The 26,868-nt window shown below is 41.1% G+C and overlaps 2 protein-coding genes across 9 annotated transcripts in view; both read left to right on the top strand.

Annotated features, from left to right (window-relative positions):
* The window catches only part of LOC146977901 (flotillin-1), a 364,493-nt gene that overhangs the window by 5,775 nt on the left and 331,850 nt on the right, over positions 1-26,868 (top strand). For 3 of the 4 annotated variants that reach the window (XM_085790688.1, XM_085790690.1, XM_085790689.1), the window contains exons 7-13: positions 813-908; positions 2,568-2,720; positions 3,907-4,088; positions 5,054-5,099; positions 5,655-5,792; positions 6,850-7,014; positions 7,906-10,001. In XM_085790688.1, coding sequence (XP_085646814.1) covers positions 813-908; positions 2,568-2,720; positions 3,907-4,088; positions 5,054-5,099; positions 5,655-5,792; positions 6,850-7,014; positions 7,906-7,926 — 801 coding nt within the window. In that variant the 3' untranslated portion in view covers positions 7,927-10,001. Of the gene's footprint in view, positions 1-812; positions 909-2,567; positions 2,721-3,906; positions 4,089-5,053; positions 5,100-5,654; positions 5,793-6,849; positions 7,015-7,905; positions 10,002-26,868 lie in introns of those variants that run through there. The other variant, XM_085790691.1, reaches the window with a different exon arrangement.
* znf384a (zinc finger protein 384 a) overlaps positions 12,494-26,868 on the top strand; it is a 21,581-nt gene continuing 7,206 nt past the window's right edge. The window contains exons 1-10 of one of the 5 annotated variants that reach the window (XM_085790679.1): positions 12,507-12,667; positions 16,136-16,226; positions 17,208-17,275; positions 17,910-18,216; positions 19,602-19,634; positions 20,811-20,933; positions 21,073-21,233; positions 21,326-21,402; positions 22,537-22,761; positions 25,903-26,070. In XM_085790679.1, coding sequence (XP_085646805.1) covers positions 16,142-16,226; positions 17,208-17,275; positions 17,910-18,216; positions 19,602-19,634; positions 20,811-20,933; positions 21,073-21,233; positions 21,326-21,402; positions 22,537-22,761; positions 25,903-26,070 — 1,247 coding nt within the window. In that variant the 5' untranslated portion in view covers positions 12,507-12,667; positions 16,136-16,141. Of the gene's footprint in view, positions 12,668-16,135; positions 16,227-17,207; positions 17,276-17,909; positions 18,217-19,601; positions 19,635-20,810; positions 20,934-21,072; positions 21,234-21,325; positions 21,403-22,536; positions 22,762-25,902; positions 26,071-26,868 lie in introns of all 5 variants that reach the window. The other 4 variants (XM_085790681.1, XM_085790682.1, XM_085790680.1 and 1 more) reach the window with 4 other exon arrangements.

Raw genomic sequence — 26,868 nt, 5'->3', positions numbered from 1 at the left:
TTTCATGTTGTAACATGAGATATTTACACAGAAAGACAGTCGGGAACGGTGACAGTCCGCTCGCGTTTCCGCTGTTTTGGTTACACTCCTCTCCTCCATGTGCATCTGTTGACAACAAAGCCGGCGAAAAATCAATAAATGAAGCGGTGGATAAAGTTACATAACATATACGATGTTACGGCGTGTGATTGTGTAGTCTTAAAGGACAATTCCAGGCGAATTCAACTCGGAACTTACATCCACTCCCATTCACTGCTGCCGTGGCGATGCGGGGACAGATGCAACCACCGCAAAACAGGAGCGATTAAACTGAAAATCTTCAGATTCCTTCTTTTAGACCTAAAATGATATGAAAATACACCCCTGAGTTGAATTCGCCTGGAATTGCCCTTTAACCGTCATGAACAAAACATTATGGGTTACAGAGCACGTTTGTGTTGCGGTGCAGCAGAGACGAGAGCTGGGAGACCGGGCCGTCGTTCTCCATTTGTTTGAACGTCGCCGGGTGAAGTCCAGCAGCTTCACCCACAAACTCTGCCTCAATTCGCATAATTTATTTCCATACCAAAAAGTCGCATTTTCCTTTAATCGATACGCTGAGAAATCCCCCCCCCCCCCCCCCCCCAAAGCGTAAAAACTTTATGCGCATTTACCTACTGCCTTTTTCCGAATTTCTGGCGTTTCCATCCAAGTATTTATTCGCAATTTTTGAAAATGCGAATAAAAAAAGGTGGATGGAAACGCAGCTACTGCTGATGATGATGATGATGATGAGGATGAAGACGACCTGTGGTTTTCTGTGTGTCTGGCAGCATTACCTCCACTCGCTGGGAAAAGCTCGGACGGCTCAGGTCCAGAAAGACGCTCGGATCGGAGAAGCTCAGAACAAGAGAGACGCTGTGATCAGGGTGAGAGATCAAAACCGTTTTTTTAATTTATTGGTTTATCTGATTGTTAAGGCGCTGGATTAAGGCTCCAGTGTCTTCAGCTGGGGGGGGGGAGTGGGTTCGAATCCCACCGCTGCCAAGGGTTTAACATAAGGAACACGTAATCGTAGTTTAAAATACAAATCACATCTGCAGGAGAAAAATTACTTGGAAATTTCAACATCATGGGATGAATAAAGGGTTATCTTATCTTATCTTATCTTGTTTTATTTTATATCATTTTATATTTTCTTATCTTATTTTACCTTATCTTATCTTATTCAGTCATTCTCTCATTCAGGCTTTAATAACTTGCTAAATATTTAAAAAACGTTCTTCTTTTTTTTATTCTCAGGTCACTTTAAATCTTTAATCACTTCATACTTTACCTCCAGATGTTTCTGTTTCATCCTAAATGTAATATTTTAATTGATTATTGTTCTTTTTTTTAAAAAATTCATTCTTAATGTTTTATTGTTGTTTTTATTTCTTTGTACTTTTTTGACTTTTATCACGTTTGTGTCTCCTGATACTTTCATGTAGAAGCTCAACATTGTTTCTTGTGTCTTTAAACTTGATTTATCTTAGTTTTAACTCAGGAAACGCAGACCGAGGTAGAGATTCACTGACAACGTGGCCACGTAAAGAAGTTACAAAGTCCCAGATCAGAAATAAAAGGGTCAGGAAGTAGAAAGAAGAATAAAAGCAACAAAAACACAGAGATGAATCTGATCTTCAGACGTCATCTCTTCTCCTCCTCCTCATCTTTCTCCTCCTCTTCTCTCCTCTTCCTCTTCCTCCTCCTCCTCCTCTTCTCTCCTCCTCCTCCTCCTCCTCCTCCTCTTCTCTCCTCCTCCTCTTCCTCCTCCTCCTCCTCCTCCTCTCTCTTCCTCCTCCTCCTCCTCCTCCTCCTCCTCTTCTCTCCTCCTCCTCCTCCTCTTCTCTCCTCCTCCTCTTCCTCCTCCTCCTCCTCCTCCTCTCTCTTCCTCCTCCTCCCCCTCCTCCTCCTCTTCTCTCCTCCTCCTCCTCTTCTCTCCTCCTCCTCCCCCTCCTCCTCCTCCTCCTCCTCTTCCTCCCTCCTCCTCTTCCTCCTCCTCCTTCTCCTCCCTCCTCCTCTTCCTCCTCCTCTTCTCTCCTCCTCCTCCTCTTCTCTCCTCCTCCTCTTCCTCTCTCCTCTTCCTCCTCCTCTTCTCTCCTCCTCCTCCTCTTCTCTCCTCCTCCTCCTCTCTCCTCTTCCTCCTCCTCCTCCCTCCTCCTCCTCTTCCTCCTCTTCTCTCCTCCTCCTCCTCCTCTTCTCTCCTCCTCCTCCCCCTCTTCCTCCCTCCTCCTCCTCTTCCTCTTCTCTCCTCCTCCCCCTCTTCTCCCTCCTCCACCTCTCTCCTCCTCCTCCTCACTCTTCTCCCTCCTCCTCCTCCTCTTCTCTCCTCCTCTTCCTCCTCCTCCTTCTCCTCTTCTCTCTCCTCCTCTTCTTCCTCTTCCTCCTCCTCCTCCCCCTCTTCTCTCCTCCTCTTCTCTCTCCTCCTCCTCCTCCTCTCTCCTCCTCCTCCTCCTCCTCCTCCTCCTCTTCTCTCCTCCTCCTCTTCCTCCTCGTCCTCCTCCTCCTCTCTCTTCCTCCTCCTCCTCCTCCTCCTCCCGCTGCAGGAAGCCCATGCGATGCAGGAGAAGATCTCGGCTCAGTACAAGAACGAGATCGAGATGGCGAAGTCGCAGAGAGACTACGAGCTGAAGAAGGCGGCGTACGACGTCGAGGTCAACACCAAGAAGGCCGAGTCGGAGATGGCCTATCAGCTGCAGGTTCATCAATCAATCAAAAAGCACTTTTCATGCCCACGGCAGCTCAAAGTGCTTCACATGATAAAAACAAGCAACATAGGGAACACATATTGGGAGACACACATACATTCGCATACACATTCACACAATAATTTTAAAACATTGGATTTTAGAGGCAAGGCAAGGCAAGGCAATTTTATTTGTATAGCCCGTTTTTACCAACAGTTTGTCTCAAAGGGCTTTACATGGCATCATTAACAACATCCTCTGTCCTTAGACCCTCACATCCACTGAGGAAAAACTCCATAGAAAACCCTTTTAACAGGGAAAAATCGGAGAAACCTCAGGGTGAGCAACAGAGGAGGGATCCCGTCACGACTTACGACTTTGTAGCGTTCCAGGCAACCCACTCGTGTTTCTCCGACCTGTTTTACCTGTGAAAGTCACTATAACGGCCACTCGTAACTTCTGACCCGTGAACTCGTACCAGATCGAACTGGTACGAGTTCACAGGTCGGAAAAACACGAGTTACGGGCTGCCTTGAACGCACCATAACCGCCCTCGTCCCTACGTCACCACATTCAGGCGCATCCCTTGGCTGCACACACAGCCCTGCATGCCGTTCTCTCTCCTCATTGGATAAAACTTGTAGGATACGATAAATGTTTTCTCCTCGGCTCAGAGCAGAGCAGAGGGACTGACAGACCTGTGTTTCAGACCAAACACTCTATGTAAGTGATTGCTGTCGGAAGATAGAACTATTTAAGACTTATATTAACACAAAAATATCGCTTACTTCTGCTTTAAAACATTGGATTTTAGAGACATCGAGGAAACGCTATCTTAAACTCAATCATTTGCAATGGGGAAAACACTAGATAAAATGAAGTAAAATAGACAGGTGTAGTAGGATAAAATAGAATAAAAATGGATGAATTAATGTAGAATAAAAAAGATAATAATAAGAAATAAATAAGAAATAAAATAAATTAAATTAAATGAATGTTTTATAACAATAAGAATACTAAGAATCAGTTAAAAGCAAGGCTAAAAAGGTAGGTCTTCAGTTTGCTTTTAAAAATGTCCAGATTCTCGTCTCTCCTCATCACACTCAACACGTTCACTGTGATGCTACAACGTTTTTGTTTTGTTTTCAAACTTCTCGATTGATCTTTGACCGATTGTTTTTTTTTGTTTTGCGTCCAGGTGGCGAAGACGAAGCAGCGCATCGAGGAGGAGCGGATGCAGGTGCAGGTGGTGGAGCGGGCGCAGCAGATCACGCTGCAGGAGCAGGAGATCACGCGCAAGGAGAAGGAGCTGGAGGCCAAAGTGAAGAAACCGGCCGAGGCCGAACGATACCGACTGGAGAAGCTGGCCGAGGCCCAACGGTGAGGAGCAGGGAGGAGGAGAGAGAGAGAGAGAGACCTCCTCCTCCTCCTCCTCTTCTGCTAGTGACACTATCCCTTCTTCCTCTGTTTCTTCTTTCTCCTCTGTTTCTTTCTCCTCTTCTTCTTATTGTCCACCTTTTCCCGAATGTCAAAAACGTAGCCTGTTTTGCCGGTGTTGCTCTTCTGGTGGAATTTTATGTTTACGTTTCCATGGTTTCGGTAGTCTCTGTAAATGCATGGATTTCTTTTTTTTCTTTTTTCAATGAAAATCTGTAAAACGCATGGATCATCACAGCAGCTTTTAACAGTGGATATTATCACACAAATTGACAAACGTGTTAAAAGCCAGCGTTAATAGATCCATGATGCGTTTACCGCAACTATGACAACGACTGAAAACCATGGAAACGTACACGTACAATTCCACCAAAACCATCAATAGATCACGTCCGGAAACTTATGGATACTTCTTCTTTTTCTACTTGTTCCTCCTCTTCCTCTGCTTCTTTTTCTCTTCTACTATCTCGTCTTCTTCTCCTGCTTCTTTTGCTTCTCCTAGTTTCTTCTTTTACTCCAACTTTTCTTTTATTCCTCCGTCTTCTTCTTTCTCTTCTGCTGTTTGTTCCTCTTCTACTTTTTCTACTCCTTCTACTTCTTGTTCTTCTTCCTCCTCTTCATCTGCTTCTCCTTCTTTTTCTCTACTTGTATTTCTACTACTTCTACTCTTCCTTCTTATTTTACCCCCTGTACTCCTCCACCTACTTCTAGTCCTAATCCTTTTCTTCTGCTTCTTCCTCATCTTCTACTTTTAGTCCTTCTTCCTGTTCTTCTACTCCTTCTACTTCTTCTTTTCCCTCCTCTTCCACTTCTACTCCTTCCTCCTTTTCTTCAGTTTGTTTAGTGACAGTATTGATACAGAATAAAATAAAACACTTGTTTTTCCTCCGGTTGTTCGTTCTCTCCAGTCTGAAGCTGATCATGGAGGCCGAGGCCGAGGCCGAGTCCATCAAGGTGAGTCTCTGAGTCTTTGAGTCTTTGAGTCTTTGAGTCTTTGAGTCTTTGAGTCCTCAGCTCAGCTCCTGTGGCTCCTCTGGTAACAGGAAGTCACGTCTGCCGATTTAAGAGCTGTATAGGAAAGTTTTATTTTCTTTACTCAGCAGCTGTGTTGTGGAATGGCCTTCCTTTAAACCTTAAAGCTGATAAATTAAATCAAAAGAGCCGTGTAGTACTAGATTATTGTATTGTTTGTTTGTGTGTCTGTTAAATGTTTTGTTGTTTCTGTTTGGGACCTAATCCCTTGTTTTATCTATTTCATCTTGTTCTTTTTCTTCAATGTTGTAGTCTATGTGCCCTAGTGTCTTTCTCCCATGTTTTTAGTCCATGTGTTGTGTGTTTGTCTTCCTTGTTTTTAAATCCATGTGTACTGTCTACCATCAAATAGGACCACAATGGAAATAAGCCTTTGGGCTTTATCGTGTTTTTAATCCTTTTGAACACTTGTCTAATGTTGTTCAATAAAGTAAAAAAAAACAAAAAAAAAACTTGTCCTCGTGTCTCCTCCTTCAGATGAAAGGCGAGGCCGAGGCGTTCGCCGTGGAGGCCAAAGGTCGCGCCGAGGCGGAGCAGATGGCGAAGAAGGCCGAGGCGTTCCAGGAGTATAAGGAAGGAGCCATGGTGGACATGCTGCTGGAGAAGCTTCCTCTGGTCAGAGACACGACGGCCAATCACAGCTCAGACGCACAACGACCAATCACAGCTCAGACACACGACGACCAATCACAGCTCAGACACACGACGACCAATCACAGCTCAGACACACAACGACCAATCACAGCTCAGACACACAACGTGCTGTTGACTTTTTATTCTGTTACTGTCGTTGTTCCACTTCCTGCCTCAAACTTCATCTTTCACAGTTTTTCTGAATCGACTGTTTAACGGCTGCTGGTTGATTTCGTTCAGTAACGAGACTTTAAACTAAACAAACATCAGCCAGGTTTTTGCTTCACGTTCTTCGTGTTTTTACGTTTTTCACGTTCTTTACATTTTTCACGTTCTTTACGTTTTTTCACGTTCTTCATGTTGTTTCCGATTTTCAGGTTTTTCACATTGAAGTTCTTTATGTTTTTCATGTTCTTCACTTTATTTATGTTTTTCACGTTCTTTACGTTTTTCAAATTTTTCACGTTCTGTACATTTTTCACATTCTTTACGATTTTCAAGTTCTTCGCATTCTTTACGTTTTTCATGTTCTTTATGTTTTTTACGTTCTTTACATTTTTCACGTTCTTTACAATTTTCAGGTTTTTCACATTGTCCAAGTTCTTTATGCTTTTCACGATATCTACGTTTTTCACGTTATTCATGTTCTTTACGATTTTCAGTTTTTTCACGTTCTTTAAATTTTTCATCGTTTTCACATTCTTTACGTTTTTCAAGTTTTTCTTATTCTTTACGTTTTTCATGCTCTTTACTATTGTCAGGTTTTTCACGTTGTCCAAGTTCTTTATGTTTTGCACGTTTTTTTTTTTTACGATTTTCATGTTTTGCACGTTTTTCAGGTTTTTCACGTTCTTTACGTTTTTCACGTTCTTCACTTTCTTTACATTTTTCAAATTCTTCGCATTCTTTACGATTTTTAGGTTTTTCACGCTGTCCAAGTTCTTTATGTTTTTCACGATATCTACGTTTTTCTGGTTTTTCTCCGTCACCTCGTGAAGCTCCGTCTCTAACGTGCGGTTGTGTTGTGTTTTTCCGTCAGATGGCCGAGGAGATCAGTAAACCTCTGTGTGAGGCCAAGAAGGTCACCATGGTGTCGAGCGGAGGGTCGGAGGTCGGCGCCGCCAAGCTGTCGGGAGAAGTTCTGGACATCATGACCCGCCTCCCGGAAACGGTGGAGAAACTGACCGGAGTCAACATCTCCCAGGTAACGGAGACGTAACGTAACGTAACCGTAGCACCAAAGTGCTTTTCAAAATAAAATGCTTTTGGAAAAGAATGGAACTTTATCGAAACACAGTAGATTTGTAAAATATCTGAGTGAACATGAAAAAAAAAACAGAAACTGGTGAGAAAAGTAAAATGTGAGGTAATTAATGAATATTTAAATAAATACTGTGACGTTTAAAGGGATAGTTCAACATTTTGGCAAATTGGTCCATTGCCATAATCCCTATAGTCATAGCAGCAGGTTCGTTACCTTTAATTGTCGGTGCAAGCTATTTTTTAGAACGGCGGAGCAGAGCCGTGAGCTGCTCAAAGCTACGCTACGGAGGCTCATGGGATTTCTTGGTTTCCCTCATCAAACTCATCAAATACACAATCCAACAACTCCACAACGCTCTGGTGGACAAGTTGTGACCTGCACATTCACCACGCTATGAGATAATAACACAACGTTACCAGAAAGAGTTGTTTTAGAGATAAATACAGTCTGCTTGCTGAAAAACTGTCCCTGAAGGCAACGCGCATCAGCAGTTTTGCATGAATTTCCCTCTAAAACAACTCTGTCTGGTAACGTTGTGTTATTATCTCATAACGTGGTGAATGTGTAGGTCACAACTTGTCCACCAGAGCGTTGTGGAGTTGTTGGATTGTGTATTTGATGAGTTTGATGGAGGGAAACCAAGAAATCCCATAATGAGACTCCGTAGCGTAGCTCTGAGCAGCTCACGGCTCTGCTCCGCCGTTCTAAAAACAGCTTTCACCGACAATTAAAGGTGACGAACCTACTGCTATGACTATAGGGATTATGGCAACGGGCCAATTTGCCAACATGTTGGACTATCCCTTTTAATGACAACTCTTCTGTCTCCAGGTGACCTCTCGTACCGGCTGAGAAGAACCAACAGATGGAGACCAGGCAGCTCCTCTTCCTCCTCCTCCTCTTCCTCCTCCTCCTCCTCCTTCATCATCATCAGTATCAACCTCTCTGTGCTGTGAAAACACCTCAAACCACTTCCTCCTGTTCGTATTGATCACTGATCAGCAGCTACAGTTACACCTGTTGTTTTACCTCATCTGGTTTAATAGATAATCCATACACAAACTATAGATAATCAATACATTACAGTATATAATCTAGAGACACAGTGAGACCTCCTGATATCTGATAATATGGAATATCTTGGTATTTCCTGCTATATGCAATACTTTCTTTTAACTTATTTATTGATTAATTTATTGTCTTTTCTGCTTCAGCATCATTTAGACCTGAATATATCATAATTTTTTATTTTTTTTAATTAATACTAACAAGCAGCAGCTGTAACTGTAGTCTTTCTCTCGCTCTCTCTTTCTCTCACACTCTCATATTGTGTGTGTTTGTGGTCGTTGTGTTTACCTCGTGTGTGTCGCTGCCTCGCTGCCAAACCTTAAGTGCATCTTAATCTGAAAGTCCAAACAGGAAGTCGTACATTTACTAAAAGTTACTAACATAAATAACATCACCGTCACTTCTCTCTGACAGATTAATATTTACTTTATTATTAATAAGTTCATGAACAGTAAATCTCTGTCACTTTATTATTGTTTTATATATATATTTTTTAATCTGTCAGTATTTTATATTTTGAGTTCATCCGTGATGTTTGTTTTACAGATTTCTTCTTTTCCTGCTCAAGCATTTAATGTATTTTGAAGAATAATATTTACTGAAGGTGAACCAGTATAATAATAATAATATTATTATTATAGTGTGAGGTATTAAACACCTGTGCTGCAGCTCTGCACCACTTTTCTCTCTCTTACACTTATTCTGATGCATCTTCACTAACGTAACTTAGATTTTCTATCTTTTCTGCAGTGATGCGTTCACTGTTACATCACTGTCTGTACAGGCTCAAAGCATGCAGCACGTTTAGTGTCAATACAGTTGCATGTTAACAAGAGCATGCAAAGGTTCAGCTGCTCATTCTCAACAGGGGGGTCACAGGCACAGGTAGAGGTTGACCCTGCAGCCCAATAACTAACACTACATGTTAATAAACCTGAGGTAAAGTGGTGCCTTCTGTTTGTTTCTTATAGATAGATATAACTTTATTGATCCCCAAGCTGGGACATTACAGAAGCTGGGAAATTACAGTTTATTATGGCCGTCCATGTAGCAGCTGTGGTGACGCTGTAGCTCGTAGAACTGAAAGTAAACGTGGTGTAAAGTGCAGCTTTAACCTCCTATAACAGCAAAGTTGTTGTAATTGTTTTAATTAATACTGAAATATGTGGTGTTAATTGTTATTTATCGCTAAGATAAGCTAGGCCGGCTGTCTCTCGGCGGCTCCGCTTCTCAAATATGATTTCAGCCACTTAATCAATTAGGAATGAAGCTAATTAAATGGTCCCAAAGAGCCTTATGTCATAATAACACACTGCCCCCCCTCTACCTCACCATAACGTCCTACATCCTGTCTGATGAAGGCACGGAAACTTTCTTTTTTTTCCGTTTTGACACTTAGATATTTAAAGGAAATTAATTTAATGTTTGATTTTGTTCAGTTGTTTCCTGTGTGAGACCCTGAACGCCTCACAGTTTGTCTGTGACGTCTCTGCACTACTGATCTTTTTTTTAATTATTATTATTTATCTGTATTATTATTATTGAATAGAAGTTGATCACTATTGTCACAGTTTTAGCTTGACGCTGCTTCGCCGTTGTGTGGAGGAGAAATGACCTGTTGGTTCGTTTATAGAAGAGTAAACATATATAATGTTTGACACTACATATAGATATACGTAGGCGTATTTATACAGTATGTATTTGCTATTTGATACAGTGTGAGCGTTGCACTAACTGATACTAACAGACGTACGTAGCTGTCGTTTCACTTCAGGAAGTTTTTGTGTTTGTTGCAGGTTGTTGCTCCTCAGTCGTGTTCACCGTCAATGTGTCGTTATTAAACTGCTGAAAATAAAACACCTGTGTTCTTTACTGTGTCTGAAAACAGGAAATACAGTGAGTCCTCATTAGTCTTACTGCATTATATTTTTATTGTTTTATTATCTGCATGCTGGAGTCCTAATAAACACATTTTATTGAATAACATTTTCCAAAATATGGATTTTTTTTATAATTTGTCGGCTCAGTTGTGGCCACAGTGCTGAATGAATAATAATATTCATAATATTGTGGATGCAGGAACACTGCAGCACCTGTAAATGGGACGTGTTGCTTTAATCAAACTGACTGACAGACAGAAAACACTCGAAATAAAACCCAACTTTTACAGGTAAACGTGATTGTGAATGTGATGCTCTGAACTATACACACCGACCGGATCATTAATACACCGGAAGGCACCGTGTGGTGGACAGTGGCAGCTGCGTCAAGTCAGACGGACAGAACCAGTCTGATACAGGAAGTGGGATTTCTTTCTTCACAATTAAGACAAAACACCTGCACTGAACTACAGGGCAAAATTAGAACCAATCCATAAGATATACAGAGTGTCTATTGACAGATATGAATAGTCAGCATTTCAAGGCCTCATTAGCATATGCAGAAATAAATATTATTTTGTGTGTGTGTGTGTGTGTGAAATAGGACAGTACAGTGATACAGACAAAAACAAATTGTGAAAAACAAACATTTGTGGGTTTATGTATATGTGTGTGTGTCGCTTGAGAATATAACTAGCAGTAGTTGTAGTCAACATTTCAAGGCCTCATATGCAGAAATAAATATTCTTGTTATTTTACGTTATTATACTTGGCTCAACTAGTGAAAAATTAAGAATTAAAACTTGTAAACTCAGCCTTTTTGTTCATCTATTTTTTATTTACTTTTAGTCAACATTTCTGAGAAATAACATTTCAGAGAAATAAAAAATAGATAAACTATATTATAGTTGTTGTTATAAGTGTAGCTATAACACTATAACCCTCTGAAAAAAAAAACAATACTGAGAACAAAATAACAATAACATATCAAATCAATAAACATTACAATTTGAAATGTCTATATCAGTGGTTCTCAACGTGGGGTCCGGGGACCCCTAGGGGTCCTTGAGAGATCTGAAGGGGGTCCCCAATTTATTTCTTGAAAATGTACCACTTTTTTCTGGAAGTTGTTTTTTTTTTAATTTTACCACTTTTTCTAGATTTTTTAAAAACTTTTTTGGTTTGGAAATTTTACCACTTTTTTCTAGAAAATTTTTACTTTTTTATTTTTATTTTGAACATTTTTTACAAGAAATTTTACCACTTTTTTAAAGAAATTTTTTATTTATTTTTATTTTTGACTTATTTTTTTGAGAATTTTTACCACTTCTTCCTAGAAATGTTTAAAGCAGAAGTAAGCGATCCGGTCGTTTTGGCTAATGCTGCGTTACAGGCAGGCTTTTGAAACACTCTATGTAAGTGATTGCTGTTGGAAGATATAACTATTTAAGACTTATATTAACACAAAAATATCGCTTACTTCTGCTTTAAATGATTTTGGAGAAATTGCACCACTTTTTTCCAGAAATATCTCTATAATATTCCAAAAATTCACGCCATTGGCCCTAATTTAGAAGTATATAAAAGTAATGTTCTTCAGTCTCAGAACAAATATTTGTGTATTTCTGGTGTTTACTTCTAAATGTGGTCCAATGGGGGTCCGTGGTCTAATTTGTGTCAATTTAGGGGTCCTTGATGTACAAAAGGTTGAGAAGCACTGGTCTATATAATATACTACCTAGTACCAAAGATATTCAATAAATGGAAAGATACTCCATGAGCGGCTGCTCCAATGATATGAAATGGTATACACTTCCTGTCTCTCTAAGTGGGCGTGGCCAACCGTCACCCCACCTCGTCTGTGAACGTGTGTGTGGATTTATACAATTTGTAGGTAGATGAAAGTGAGATATTTATATTTTCTTATGATAACATTAAATATTTACACTACTAACAGTAATATTTAGCATGCCAAAAATAATTTAAATCATTTTCACGGGAGTTCGCGGCCGTTTGTTTGACGTTGCCTAGGAGATCTGTGCCAAATCTCGCGAGAGTGTGTCGTAGAGACAGAGACAGGTCTGGAACAAAGTGGATTTTCTCCGGATCTCTCCGTCTGAAAATTACCATTTTGGTGTCAAACTGTTCAGAAGAGATGTGGCTTGTGAAAAATGAGTCCAAAATTTACTTCAGTGACCGTGGGGAGAAAGGCCCGACCATAATCGGTGTTCACATTAAATTGTCCCATAGGAATCAATACACTCCAAACTGCCTCTGGTCTCTCTAAAGGGGCGTGGCCGTGCAGAAGCCCACGTGACATGCATACAGGAAGCTAACTCGTCATGAAAGGTCTTGGTTTATAAACCGTCTTTGCTAGTACCTATATAATTTCATGATAGTTTCGTGTCGGATGTGTTGGGTTTTATTTTGAAATACAGAACCGGAAGCGCGGCCATTACAATGCGGCCGGCTTGACGCAGCCGAGGAGAAGCTGGAGGGGGAAAAAAAGGAAAAAAAAAATACGCCGAAGAAAAAAACGGCTGATCTGAGGGTTTGAGGGCGGATTTTGGACAAAGTTTCCTCAACTGTCCCGACCCGAAGAAGCTCCGGTGGGGGGGGTTGTTGAAGGGGAATCGCTTCCACCGGTAATTACCAACAGGACTTACTATTATTATCAGTCGGTTGTTGATAATGAACTGTTGGGTTTTTTCAGTGTGTCTGAGAGCAGCAGCAGCAGAGCAGAGCACCGTCGTCGTCGTCGTCGTCCCAACCGCCGGAAGTCTGCATGCATGAAGCAGCTACGGCGGCGTCGACGTTTTTTTTTTTTTTTTTTTTTTTTTTTCCTCTCTGTCTTCGTTTTTTTTTTTTATTCGAGACTTTTTTTTTTTTTTTTTTTTTACTCTTTTTTTTCTAGAGCGAGATGAGCAGGCAGTTGAGTGAGCGAGTGAGTGAGTGAGGAGGAATGAGGACGTTAACTGTGTTTTACACATGAACAAACAGGCCTCCGTCGGTCGGTGGTGTAACGTTAGCTTAAGAGCGAGCCAGCGAACAAAAGGAAGAGAATTAATGGAGGCGAGTTAGCAAGTTAGCATTAGCTTCGGTTAACACAAGGGGGGAAGAAGCTAACAACCAGCTAGCTAACGGTATAGCTTCTTCCCCCCTTGTGTTAACCGAAGCTAACGGTAGCTCACGTTTGTTTTATAACACAAATGTCTAATTTCAGCCCTTTAGCCACGGATTAGCTCATCATCCATCATAACGGCAGCTTTATTTCGTAGCATTCACACGAATCCTTTCATCAGTCAATCAATCACTGCTAGCACTGTTAGCCACCGCAGCTAGCTAACATTTTTTCTTTTTTTGGAGGGGGGGGCGGAGGGTGGAGGGGGGGTCTGTTTGTTGTTGTTGTGCCCCCTCGAACCCCCCCCCCCCCCTTAAAAAAAGGCTCTCAGGACACTGAAACATTGACTTTTATTTTTTCTTCCTCCTCTTGTGTTGCACTACTAGATAATATGGAAGCCCATATCTGCCAATATAAGACTCAATAACTCAAAATAATGAGTTAGTATCTCATTGTTTTGAGTTATTGACTCTAAATAATGTTATTCTATCTCAAAATAATGAGATACTTTCTCAAAATAATGACTTAGTAACTTTATTTTTAATTTAATTCAGTTTATTTGATAGGCAGGTTAACATAGTGACACTTCCACTCGTTACAAACAAGTCAATGTGACTGATGTTCTGCATACAGAGATTATAGCAAATGCTAGTTTCCAACTCCCGTCCCTAGTTAGGCTTTTAGTAGAAAAAAAGAAGGTAAGAAGAAAGACATCAAAATTACATACAACACTATAAAATGTACAATACATCTAAAATCATACCAAGTCATGACACATTAAAAATGCATACAGTTCTGATTTTGTTTCAGCCAGACTTTAACTTTTGTATTAAAAATTCTAATGTCTCGGGTTAGTTTTATTTCAGTCGGTAGTGAATTCCACATCTGGGACCCTTTATAGAGAAGGCTGATTGCCCAAAGGAGGTCTTACGGCGTGAGATTTTACAGTTGCCATTTGCCACTTATCTCATTAACTTTCTACTAACTAAAAAATAATGAGTTATTTTCTCAAAATAATGAGTTAGTATCTCATTATTTTGAGTTACTAACTTAAAAATAATGAGATACTTTCTCAAAATAAGATAAGTCGAAATAATGAGATACTTTCTCAAAATGAGATACTTAGTATGCTATATAAATACTACCGGTATATAAATACATTTTACTTACTAAGTCAAAATAATGAGATACTTTCTCAAAATAATGAGGTACTTTCTTAAAAATGAGATACTGAGTATACTATATAAATACTATATAAATAACTTTTACTTACTAAGTCAAAATAATGAGTTAGTAACTCAAAATAATGTGATACCTTCTCAAAATAATGAGATACTAAGTCAAAGTAGAAGAAAGTATCTCATTATTTTGAGTTATTAAATCTCTTTTCCCCCATCAATTGGCAGAAATGGGCTTCCATAAAATAACGACCCTGCACAGCCACACCAGTCTGTGAGGGAAATTAAATTAAAGTGAGACACTACTACAGGTGAATACAGTAAAAAAAAAACTAACAGATATCACCATGAAACTTCCTAAGTCCATTACTTGGATTAAGACAATTATTTTTGTTAAGTTTTGTCAAATTTAATGTCTAAATATGTAATGAGGCGACATCTAAATAAATATGTGCTAAATTTGCATACATTTCCAGAACAGAAACATCTGAACATTGGATAAAGCTACTGTCAAAATTTTAGTTTTATTTTGTTGACATGTTGGAGTCAAAAGTTTTTACAGAGCGGGGGGGGGGCAAGCACAGTTTGCCACAGTAGGATGTTAACTTTTGGTGGATTTAGGAGAAATCTAAAGACAAAATAAAGTGATATAAAAAAATTTGAATGTGAATTTTCTACCATTTCTTTCCACTATTCTGAAAGAAGACATCATTAGGAAGAGAAAGCCCGAAATCGGCCCCAATCTCAAAATTAGCTAATCAGTGCACGAAAAAACAAAATGCCTGTAGTGTCTCGCCTTAATTTTCCCTAAGATGATCATCCCCCTCCTCCACCCCTCATCATTTTATTTATTTATAGGTTGTGCAACAGCAGAAGAAGGGGAGATAGAGGAGGAGAGAGGCTCATGAAAAATAACGTTACACATGTATTGAGCTGTGCATTGCTGCTAATATGTTGCATGAAATATATAACATGTCTCCTCTTAATTGATCACATTGAAGTTTATTTTTGATGAGCCTGAGGGGTTCGACGCTTAAATCTCAGCTCGTCTGTACTAACCTGTAATTAATATTACATGCATGCTTTTTTTTTTTTTAAATATACAGTGGCATGTAGAAGTTTGATCACCCCCGGTTTAAAATGTCTGTTAATGTGAAACAGTAAAACAAGTGGAAGATGAAATTATATCTAAAAGACATAAAGCTACAGATGACACATTCCCTTTACATTTTAAATAATATAATTTGGATTTTATTTTCATCTTTTCCATTTTCAAACTGCCAGAAATGGAAAAAGGCCCTCACAGTGTGTAAATAGTAAATATCTTGTCTGATACCTTGGTGAGAGCTCAAGTCTCCTGGGTTTCCCATTCTTTTGCAGGCTGCTGCTTTGTTTCCCCTTTTTCACTCTGAAACTGTAGAAAACTAAAATAATACACTGAGATTGATTAAAATATTGCAAAAAAAGAGTGTTTCATGTTTAACTTTATGTCTTTTGGAGATCGTTTCATCTCCCACTTGATGAACTGTTTCAACATTAACAGACGTTTTAAACCAGCGGTGCCTGAACTTTTGCATGGTGCCGCTGTATCTCGGTGTGTGTGAGCGGTATGGCTATGCATGGCGTTCACAAACAAAGAAAAAAAAAAACCTACACATGCATACTGTGAAAGTCAGAAACTCCACAAGTCGGTTTTTTTAATAATAATAATAATATTAATAATAATAATAACAGTTGTATGAAGTGCTCATGCATGCATGTCAGCACAGAACGATGAAAAATATGAAACTTCCCTTTTTTGTTGTGTGCTACAGAGAAACATGTTGCCCATGTGTCAGTGGGAGATGGCCAGGAGACAGGATCAGAGGGTTCATGCTGAAAAGATAGATGGTAGTCTTTTAAACAGTGAGTGTTGTTCTCAACAAAACCAAACAAAAAAAGAAAAAAACATACGCAACTCTTAGAAAGGACATTGTCTTCACCACATACTGTTTGGCTGTGAGTTATGTTTTCCATCCAATAAACATTTTTGACACGTAACTTGACTTTTCCCAAAGTGTTTTAAACCACCAACCAACCAGCAGCAGCAGCAGCAGCAGCAGCAGCAGCCTCCTCTCTAAGATTGTGAAATTTCATTTGTTAACGGCAACACATACTGTGTAAGAGACTGGTGAGGCAGTGCATGGGCTGTGTGTACCTACTACAGATATTATAACAAAACAAAACAAAAAAAAGCTTCACAGACTGATAATCATTAGTGTTTCTTGCCTCTTCTGTCCTCATATATCTATCTATCTATTTATCTATCTATCTGTCCGCTCTGGGATCGATCATCTTGGCTTGATTCCTTTTTATGAATCCGATCAGATATTGTTAAAAACAAACTTAATTAATAAACCATAAACATGTACAGATGCATCTCAGTAAATTAGAATATCATGGAAAAGTTAATTTATGTCAGTAATTCAATTCAAAAAGTGATACTAACACATTATATAGATCCATAATTACACACAGAATGAAGCATTTCACGTCTTTATTTATTTAATTTCTTTAAATTGTAATAATTATGGCTTATGAAGGCCTACATTTCAGTATCTTAAAAATTTTGATTATGATATTCTAATCTATAGAGATGCGCCTGTGTTTTTCCTTCCACCCATAGATATTTTATTTGTTAAAAGCCACGTTAACCTGACTAGTCTTTGAACGCCACACTGATTCAATGGAAAGGAAACGAGCTAAGATGATTGAAACGCGGCCGAAGAAGCAAAAGCAAAAGAAGAGGAAGAAGAAGGAACAGGAGAGTAAAGAAAGAGGAGGATGAGAGAGGAGAGAGGAGGAGCAGGACGGGTGTTTTCTAAGTGTGTTGCTTTTTAATTACAGAAATAATGGACGATTCCCATTTCAACTCATCATACTTTTGGTCTCCCGTCCCCACTGTACAAGGACAGGTAGAGACAAACTTATTGTTGGAATTGTCTTCAAATACACATGGTTGATTTAAAGTGACACCTGGAAAAGAAAAGAAAAAAAAAACATTGTTTAAGGCTGTAAAGATGTTGATAATAATGATGATGACACACCACCACTGAATGAAATGATGATAATAATAATAATGCTCGCTTTTAGTCCGTGACCTTGGCTTCTTTCTATTTTTCTTCTTTTTTTTTAACATCACAAAGTTGAGTTTGTTGACGAGGAGGCGAAGTTTTTTAAAATGATCACTCCTCTCCTCTCTCTTTCTCTCTCTCTCTTTCTCTTTCTCTTTCTTCCTGTTTGCATTTTTACTTTTTTGTGCATCTCATCTCTCTTTTCTCTCATTGTCTCCTCCTCCTCCTTCTCTTCCTCTTCCTCCTCTTCTCTTCTCTCCCGACATGGACCAAACCAAACCCATCGCTCCTCCATCCTCCATCCTCCATCCTCCTCTTTCTTTCTTCACTTAAACCCACTCTCATCCCTCCTTTCCTTCTTTACTTGTGCATTTTTACTCTTCATCATCCTCTCGCCCCTCCATCCTCCCTCTTACCCCCCCCCTCTACTCCCCCCCATCCCTCCCTCCCTCCCCCCTTTTGTCTCTCTCTGTAGATCGAGAACGCCATGTTTCTGAACAAGGCGAAGGAGCAGCTCGGTCAGGAGAAGACCAACGCCGGCTCCTTCCCTCACCCGTCTGCGTCTTCCACCTCCTCCCCCCACTACCCGACGGCCGTGCTCGCCATCCCCGGCTCCGTGGAGGGGGGGGGGCCAGGGGGAGGGGGGGTGAGGGTGGTCCCCAAACAGGAAGGAGGAGGAGGAGGAAGTGGCGGTGGACCTCTGGGAGGACACCTGCATCAGTCGCACACGTCACAGAACGTCACCGTCGTCCCCGTTCCCTCCACGGGGATCATGACGGCAGGTCAGTGAATGAAGTGAAGCGAAGTGGCGTTCAAGAGCCGAGCCGAGCCACACGCTCTTAAAGGGATAGTTCAACATTTTGGCAAATTGGCCCATTGCCATAATCCCTATAGTCTATATAGCAGTAGGTTCGTTACCTTTAAAGCAGAAGTAAGCGATCCGGTCGTTTTGGCTAATGCTGCGTTCCAGGTAGGCTTTTGAAACCGTAAATTACAGCTTCAAGTCACAACTTACGACTTTGTAGCGTTCCAGGCAACCCACTCGTGTTTCTCCGACCTGTTTTACCGGTGAAAGTCACTATAACGGCCACTCGTAACTTCCGAGCCGTGAACTCGTACCAGATCGAACTGGTACCACTTCACAGGTCTGAAAAACACGAGTTACGAGTTGCCTTGAACGCACCATAACAGTCCTCGTCCCTACGTCACCACATTCACGCGCGTCCCTTGGCTGCACACACAGCCCTGCATGCCGTTCTCTCTCCTCATTGGATAAAAATTGTAGGATACGAGAAAAGTTTTCTCCTCGGCTCAGAGCAGAGCAGAGTGACTGACAGACCCGTGTTTCAGACCAAACACTCTATGTAAGTGATTGCTGTCGGAAGATATAACTATTTAAGACTTATATTAACACAAAAATAACGCTTACTTCTGCTTTAATTGTCGGTGCAAGCTGTTTTTAGAACGGTGGAGCAGAGCCGTGAGCTGCTCAGAGCTACGCTACGGAGGCTAAAGGGAATTTCTTGGTTTCCCTCATCATCAAACTAATCAAATATACAATCCAACAACTCCTAAACGCTGATGTGGACAAGTTGTGACCTGCACATTCACCACGCTATGAGATAATAACACAACGTTACCAGACAGAGTTGTTTTAGAGGGAAATACAGAGACTGCTTGATGAAAAACTGTCCCTGAAGGCAACGTGCATCAGCGGTTTTGTATGAATTTCCCTCTAAAACAACTCTGTGTGGTAACGTTGTGTTATTATCTCATAGCGTGGTGAATGTGCAGGTCACAACTTGTCCACGACAGCGTTTTGGAGTTGTTGGATTGTGTATTTGATGAGTTTGATGAGGTGAAACCAAGAAATCCCATAATGAGCCTCCGTAGCCTAGCTCTGAGCAGCTCATTTTCTCCTCCACACTGATTGGATATCGCGGCACAGCGTCACGCGATGTCGCTTGAAAAGTTCAAGTTCGCCCGAAGCGACATCATTGTGTGTCATCGCGTCATTTGCATTGATTTTGAATGGAAGCGCGTTTGGTGTGAACACACAGTTCTGCAGTAGTTGTGTCTGTCCCTGCGTTGCCACAGCAGCGGATAGTGGGAGCGGACAGATCTTAGGCTGTTTACATCCCATAAAACCACAATTTTTTCTCCACAGACAACATCAGATGGCTTCAACACACACAGAGAGGTTTGTTCACTTCAAGAATGACGACATGTTTGTAAACAGAGCTGGAATACAGAGACAGAACTACTGCAGAACAGGAGCAGACCTACAATATTAGTTTCTCTGTTTGTTTGTTTGTTGATATTACATCAGAGAGTTAAAGGTCTGAACTTTTCTCCCTTAAAACGTCTCTGAAGGATTTAAAGTTTTATTCTTCAGGAATCATCTAAAGTTTGTTAAACTGTTTCACAAAAACATCCCAGTGACTGAACTCTGACTGAACCTCAACATGCAACATGAGCTGAGTTCAGTGTTATCAGAGGCTTATAAAGGCAAATTGTCTCCATGGAAACAACTGTAAAGTGTCTTTCACTGCTGTAGATTATTTTAAAATGGCCTTAATTGATACAACATTTTATTGTTTTTGTTCTCATAATTGTCAGAGGAGTTTTCACTCATGACATTGAATGTTTTAAACAGCTTTTACTTCAATACTCCTCTTTTTGTTCTCCTGCTGCCGTCTAACAAGTAAATATGTTCAGATAAATTGTAACTAGTTCCATCTAGTTAATCTCTTGTTGATGACAGATAAGACTACACAGATATACACATGGTAACATGGTAGATGATAAATAACCTTATCCACCGCTCCATGGATTGATTTCTCACCGGCTTCGTTGGAAAGAAAACAAATGCACATGGAGGAGAGGAGGGTTAGAGACAGAGGAGAGACCAGACTCAGTTCATCTTTAATGTGTTTTGTGCAGCTTTATCTTCACATATTTAATTACAGCTGATACTGATCTATAAGTGATGTGATGTTCAGCAGGTTTCAGTATCAGCTTTAAGACAAATGTTGTTTTAAAAACCTTAGACATAAAGTCTAAGTCTAAGTCTAAGTTTCAGCATCATCCATCTTTATTTGTTGAGCACTTTAAAGCATCCACAGTGGACCAAAGTGCTGCACAGAATAATACATAAAAAGCATCAGAAATAAAGACATAACACCTTAGATAAGGCATAAAATCAGACAGAGTCAAGGTCTTACTGGGGAACAAAGGCCAGGGAGGTGAGATTTATAGGGGTGAAGGTAAATCCCAGTCCGACAGCAGAGAGAACAGATGTGGAGCGTTTGTTTGGAGCAGCTGGACAGAAGTGACAGTTTGTCTTATCTCCTTCTCTTCTTCCTCCTCTTCTCAGCGGGGTTGGTCATCACCACGCCTCAGGGCACGTTGGTCCCCACCGCCTCCACGCAGTCCTTCGTAGCCGGACACCCCACCGCCACCACCATGATCGTGTCTGCGGTTCATCCCTCAAACGCAGGTAGCTGTAAAAAAAAATAATAAAATGTGTTAAATCTGAATTAAAATCATCACAGCACCGACACTTCTTCTAACGTCTGCTCGTCTCTGTCTCCTCCGACTCGTTTCTCCATCGCTCGTCGTCTCGACTCGTTTCCTAGGTAAGAAGGACGACATGTCCATCCCTGCTGTTGTCATGCCAACGCCATCGAAGCGAGGCAGGAAGAGCAAACAGATGATGAGCCGGGTGACGGGAGTGGGCGGAGTCCTCCCGCCAGGAAGCGATGCTTTAATACTGGCTCACCTGGCAGCCGGCGGACAGGTACGTTATATTTATATTATAGTTTATAGTATTTTTATACACATTATTATTGATTATTGATCATGATCACACACACTGTCACCGTGCTGCAGCACCACGCCGGTGACCCATACGACCTGTCCAACGACGAAGATGACCACACCAGCAAGGACGGCCCCAAATCCTACAGGTAGGAGGACACACAAACACATCACAGATTTATTTTCCTATTCTATTATATTCTATATTTTTTTATTCTGACACTATAAATAAATGTATTTATATAGAAACATTCAGAATCAGGAACAAGACAAGTAGCCAAGGGAAGAGTTTCACTGTCGGTGCTCACGCTGGCTGTTGCCATCTCCTCTGGCTCGACGCCGTCAGTCCCAGATTCCACATTTTCTCTCACATTTCTCTCACCGATGTCCCTCTCTCCCGTCTTGGTTCCACTTTGATTTTTTTTAAAAATACGACTCGATTTTCTTAATTTTTCACTGTCAGTCAACTTTCCCTCAACGCTCGAGTATTCGACTGATAACACTGCGTGAGGTATGTCACGTTCACACCGAGATCGCTCTGCCCAGCTCGTGTCGCGTCTACCGCATCTACCTGCCGCCGGACTCGTACTGCTGGAGAAACTAGTTCCCCTCTCGTACACACACACACACGACGATGATCAATCTGTCCTCCATGCCAGCCATCGCCACTGCGCATATCCACCGCAAAAGTTGAAGAATTTCAATTTGCGCGGGCGGTGAATTTGGACTACCGCGCCACTCAACAGGGCTGGCCGGGCGGCACGGCACAAGTTGCGCGACTTGTATTGACACAGTGTAAACTCGCCGCAACGAACTGTCATCACAGGAGTTCTGTGTTTTGCAGGTGTGGAAAAAGAAAGAAGTTGTAGGCTGTGACTTGTCGATTTGTATACAGATGCGCGAAAATTGTACTCTACTTTGATCCACTTTGTATGGATTTATTTTACGTAGGCGCAAAAAACGAATGAAAGGGTTGAAATCCGCACTCGCACCTGTGCTCCCTTTTTATTTTTTCTACTCACACACTCTATTTTTAGGCGCATATGCGAGTAAAATGCTCACATTATTTTCTGTCCATTGAACACCATTCATTTTTTACGCTCCAAACGGTCCCATTGGGTCCAGAAGGAGGGGCGGGGCTTCGCCACTCAGTGTCAAAACCATTACAAAAAACAATCAAATCTGCCATTACATACATTTTAAAAGAAACATTTGGACACCGAGGCTCAAGCAGGAAGTTGTGTGATTAAACCTCTCCTCCTATCGCCTCTCGCCCCGTCCAGGTGTCGGATGTGCGCGGTGACGTTCTTCAGCAAGTCCGACATGCAGATCCACGCCAAGTCCCACACGGAGGCCAAGCCCCACAAGTGCCCCCACTGCTCCAAGTCGTTCGCCAACTCCAGCTACCTGTCGCAGCACATCCGCATCCACAGCGGGGCCAAGCCCTACACCTGCACCTACTGCCAGAAGACCTTCAGGCAGCTCAGCCACCTGCAGCAGCACACACGGTACCGAGGCCACGAGGCCACAAGGCCACCAGGGGGGGTTGAGGGGGGGTTGTGCATGTGGTTTCTGTGCACATGTGTGTGTGGGTGTGTGTGGTGATGGTGGATGGAGGGAAGAGGGAGGAGGAGGGAGACAGTGTGAAGCTCTTTCTGCTCAGTCTGAGCATCAAACAAACTTTATTCATCATTTAACACTAATTTAATCAAACATGAGTTGTTTTTTATTCATTATCACAACAGGAAGTCGAACATTTTTCTGCCCTAAGAACATAAAAACATGAAAACATGAAAACACGTCAGAGCCGGGCGTCCAGAACTCACAGAACCAGAGTTTTTTTTCCTTTTTCCTCATCCTCCACTTTGTTCCTGCTTGTCTGCATGTCGCCTCATCTCACGTCGGGAACAACAACACAACACACTGCCTGCGTCGTGTGAGGGCGGAGGCCGAGGGCGTCACCAACCTGCAGGAATGATTCACTTCCTCTCATTTTAAATTACATACACTGCAAAATCTTTCCAAGAATATTTGTCGTTTTTCTTGTCAAAATGTCTCATTTTTAGTCAAAACTAATCTCTTTCCACTTAAAATAACCTAAAAATCAACTTGTTTCAAACTTGTTTTCAAACTAATTTTCAATTGAAATAATTAGAAAAATCTGCCAGTGAAAGCAAGATTTTTGTGCTTGTAATAAGGAAGAAAAACTTTCGCACTATCACACTATCGGATTTTTTCTACTTATTTCAAGTGAAAATATGCTTGAAAGAAGAAAAAACTGTATAAAAACAAGCTACTTTTTATGTGATGTTTATTATTTTAAGTATCATTTTGTTTTGTTTTGACTAGAAATTACATTTTGACTAGAAATAAGACAATATTCTTGGTAAGATATTTGAGTTTTTGCAGTGTATAACAGGACAGTAGAGAGATCCTGACCACCATTAATGCTTCCCCTTTTTAAATTTGATTCTTTCCTCTTCCCCCAAAAATATCACAACTTGTCCACCAGAGCGTTGTGGAGTTGTTGGGTTGTGTATTTGATGAGTTTGATGAGGGAAACCAAGAAATCCCATAATGAGCCTCCGTATAGCGTAGCTCTAATCAGCTCACGGCTCTGCTCCGCCGTTCTATAAATAGCTTGCACCGACAATTAAAGGTAACAAACCTACTGCTACAACTATAGGGATTATGGCAATGGGACAATTTGACAAAATGTTGAACTATCCCTTTAAGTAAAACAGTTAAGTTGATAATTGTGGTTTTAAATTGTCCTGAAGTAGCAGTTGAGTTGAGTTTGGTTTGAGTGGATTTTGTAAAATGTTCCAGGTTGGTGCGGCGGAGAAAGTAAAAGGAAAGAAGAAGGAGAAGAAAAAGAAGAAGCGTCCAGGTCTTAAAAAAATAATCTTACTTTTAAACCCGTATTTTAGATGTTTAGATCGTCCATTAGAACATGAGTTTTATCAGTTGTAGGAGTCGTTGACGCTGCAATTAAAACCAAGAGCTGCAGTTCACACGATGCGTTCAGTCAGTGTGTTGTAGCCTGGTCCGTCACTTTAAAACTCTAGAAACACTAGAAACTCCTCTGTCGTTGTGTTGTAAACTTTTTTGTCCAACTGAATTTGTTGTAGCACGTTTGTGTCTTTTGCATGTGTTTCCTGTTTTCCTATCAGCTGTGCAGTGAGTTGAGCCCTCAGAGCCACCGTAGGAAAACGTTTAAATCCTCCAGGTTGTTTGTTTTTTCCCATCAGCCACCTCTCCTCCTCCACCACCACCTCCACTTCCTCCTCCAGTTTCCAGTTGTTGCATGTTTCACACACACACCGACGTCTATCTCGACCTCTACTGGTGTGAGGTCGCTCCGTCTCCACTCTGCTCCGTGTTTTTTTTCATCTCACATGTGAACTTCTCGTCCTCGTCTCCTTCCTCCTCGTCACTCATCTTCTCCATGTTTGGTTTCCTCTGTGGGTTTTTAAAAGAGGACGTTGTTGCTCCACACATTCACATGCTGCACTCCAGCGGTGTTCATCTTCACTGATCCATCAGTTCGATTCGATTATAGGATGCATTTCGATCCATCACATCCTCAATTTTCTATGTTGCCAGACTGCTTTTTCATTATTTAAACATAAATAGTCAGATAAATATGATTAGAGCCGCAACAATATTCGATTATTAAATGAATCGTCAACTATTTAGATAACCTCATAATCAAAAAAAAAGTCCAAATTCTCTGATTTCAGCTTCTTAAATGTGAATATTTCTGGTTTCTTTGTTCCTTAATGACAATAAACTGAGTCTCTCTTTGGTTTGTGGACAAAACAAGACATTTGAGGACGTCGTCTGGTGGTTTTGGAAACACTAATTGACATTTTTTAAACATTTTATTGAGCAAACAACTAATCGATTAATCATTTAAATAATCGACAGATGAATCGATAATGGAAATAATCGTTAGTTGCAGCCCTAAATAAGATAACCCTTTATTTTACATAAGATAAAAAATAGAAAATGTCATTTATGTAAATTCATTTCCACAACGCAGCAGCTTCCTCGGAGTCTGAACACACAAAGAAAAAGAAAAGGCCTAGTGCTTCAAAATAAAACAACAATCGTCCCATTAGGAATGCATCGATGCATATTTGAAATTTATTTATTTATTTATTTAGTTTATTTTCGGCGTCCCTACTACACTTTCACACTCGACTGAAAGCAGAAGTCACACCCGATGGAGAGAGAGAGACTGCGAGAGAGAAAGAGAGAGCGAGAGAGAGGCGTGACTGTGCTTGCTGTATGTTTTTGTTCTGTGTTTTCACAACTCAGACGCAGCACAAAGAGCACACTGTCAGTCAGTCAGTCAGACCTGATCATCTGCAATCAATCAATCAATCAATCAGTCAATCATTCAGTCAGTCAATGCCTACTGTAGCGATTGATTGATCGCAGATTCCTGTCGACTTTTATATACCACAAAAACGCATGATTTGCTCTTCAGTTCATCATGAAGTTTGGGTCATGCTGTAGCTTAAAAATCTCTCGCTGTTTCTCTCTCTCTCTGTTTCTCTGTCTCCAACCCCCTCCCCACCCCTCCCCACCCTTCCTTCCTCCTCCTCCCTCCTCCTCCTCCAATCCTGGTTTCCCCGTGTTAGAAACCACACGGAGGCCAAGCCCCACAAGTGCCCCCACTGCTCCAAGTCGTTTGCCAACTCCAGCTACCTGGCCCAGCACATCCGCATCCACACTGGGGCCAAGCCCTACACCTGCTCCTACTGCCAGAAAACATTCAGGCAGCTCAGCCACCTGCAGCAGCACACACGGTACTGAGGCCGGGCCGAACCGGGCCAAACCGGGCCAAACCGGACTGAGCTGGACCGGGTTTAGGGTGGATTTCACATGTTTTAGGGGATTGGGGTTTTTTTTTAATGTGTGCATGTGTGGTGGGAGCAGGCGGCCTGTGGAGATTTGTGTTGTAGTGTGTTTGTGTTTGTAGTGGAGCTGCAACAATGAATTAATCGATTAATCGCACAATAATCGATTATTATAAAGGGATAGTTCAACATTTTGGCAAATTGGCCCATTGCCATAATCCCTATAGTCATATAGCAGTAGGTTCGTTACCTTTAATTGTCGGTGCAAGGTGTTTTTAGAATGGCAGAGCAGAGCCGTGAGCTGCTCAGAGCTACGCTACATGGAGGCTAATGGGATTTCTTTTGGTTTCCCTCATCAAACTCATCAAATACACAATCCAACAAAGCCACAACGCTCTGGTGGACAAGTTGTGACCTGCACATTCACCACGCTATGAGATAATAACACAACGTTACCAGACAGAGTTGTTTTAGAGGGAAATTCATGCAAAACCGTTGATGCACATTGCCTTCAGGGACAGTTTTTCAACAAGCAGTCCTTGCATTTCCCTCTAAAACAACTTCTAAAAATAGCTTGCATCGACAATTAAAGGTAACGAACCTACTGCTAAGACTATAGGGATTATGGCAATGGGCCAATTTGCCAAAATGTTGAACTATCCCTTTAAATTAGTTTCGATAATCTAATATTCGGTTTGAGTCGTTTTTTTTAAGAAAAAAAGTCAAAATTCTCTGATTTCAGCTTGT

The sequence above is a fragment of the Trachurus japonicus genome, chromosome 11 (assembly GCF_045865225.1).
Source record: "Trachurus japonicus isolate A0001 chromosome 11, Traja_1.0".
In the NCBI taxonomy this organism is placed as follows: Eukaryota; Metazoa; Chordata; class Actinopteri; order Carangiformes; family Carangidae; genus Trachurus; species Trachurus japonicus.
Note: the sequence above shows the minus strand (reverse complement) of the source record. Positions and strands in the feature narration are given on the sequence as shown.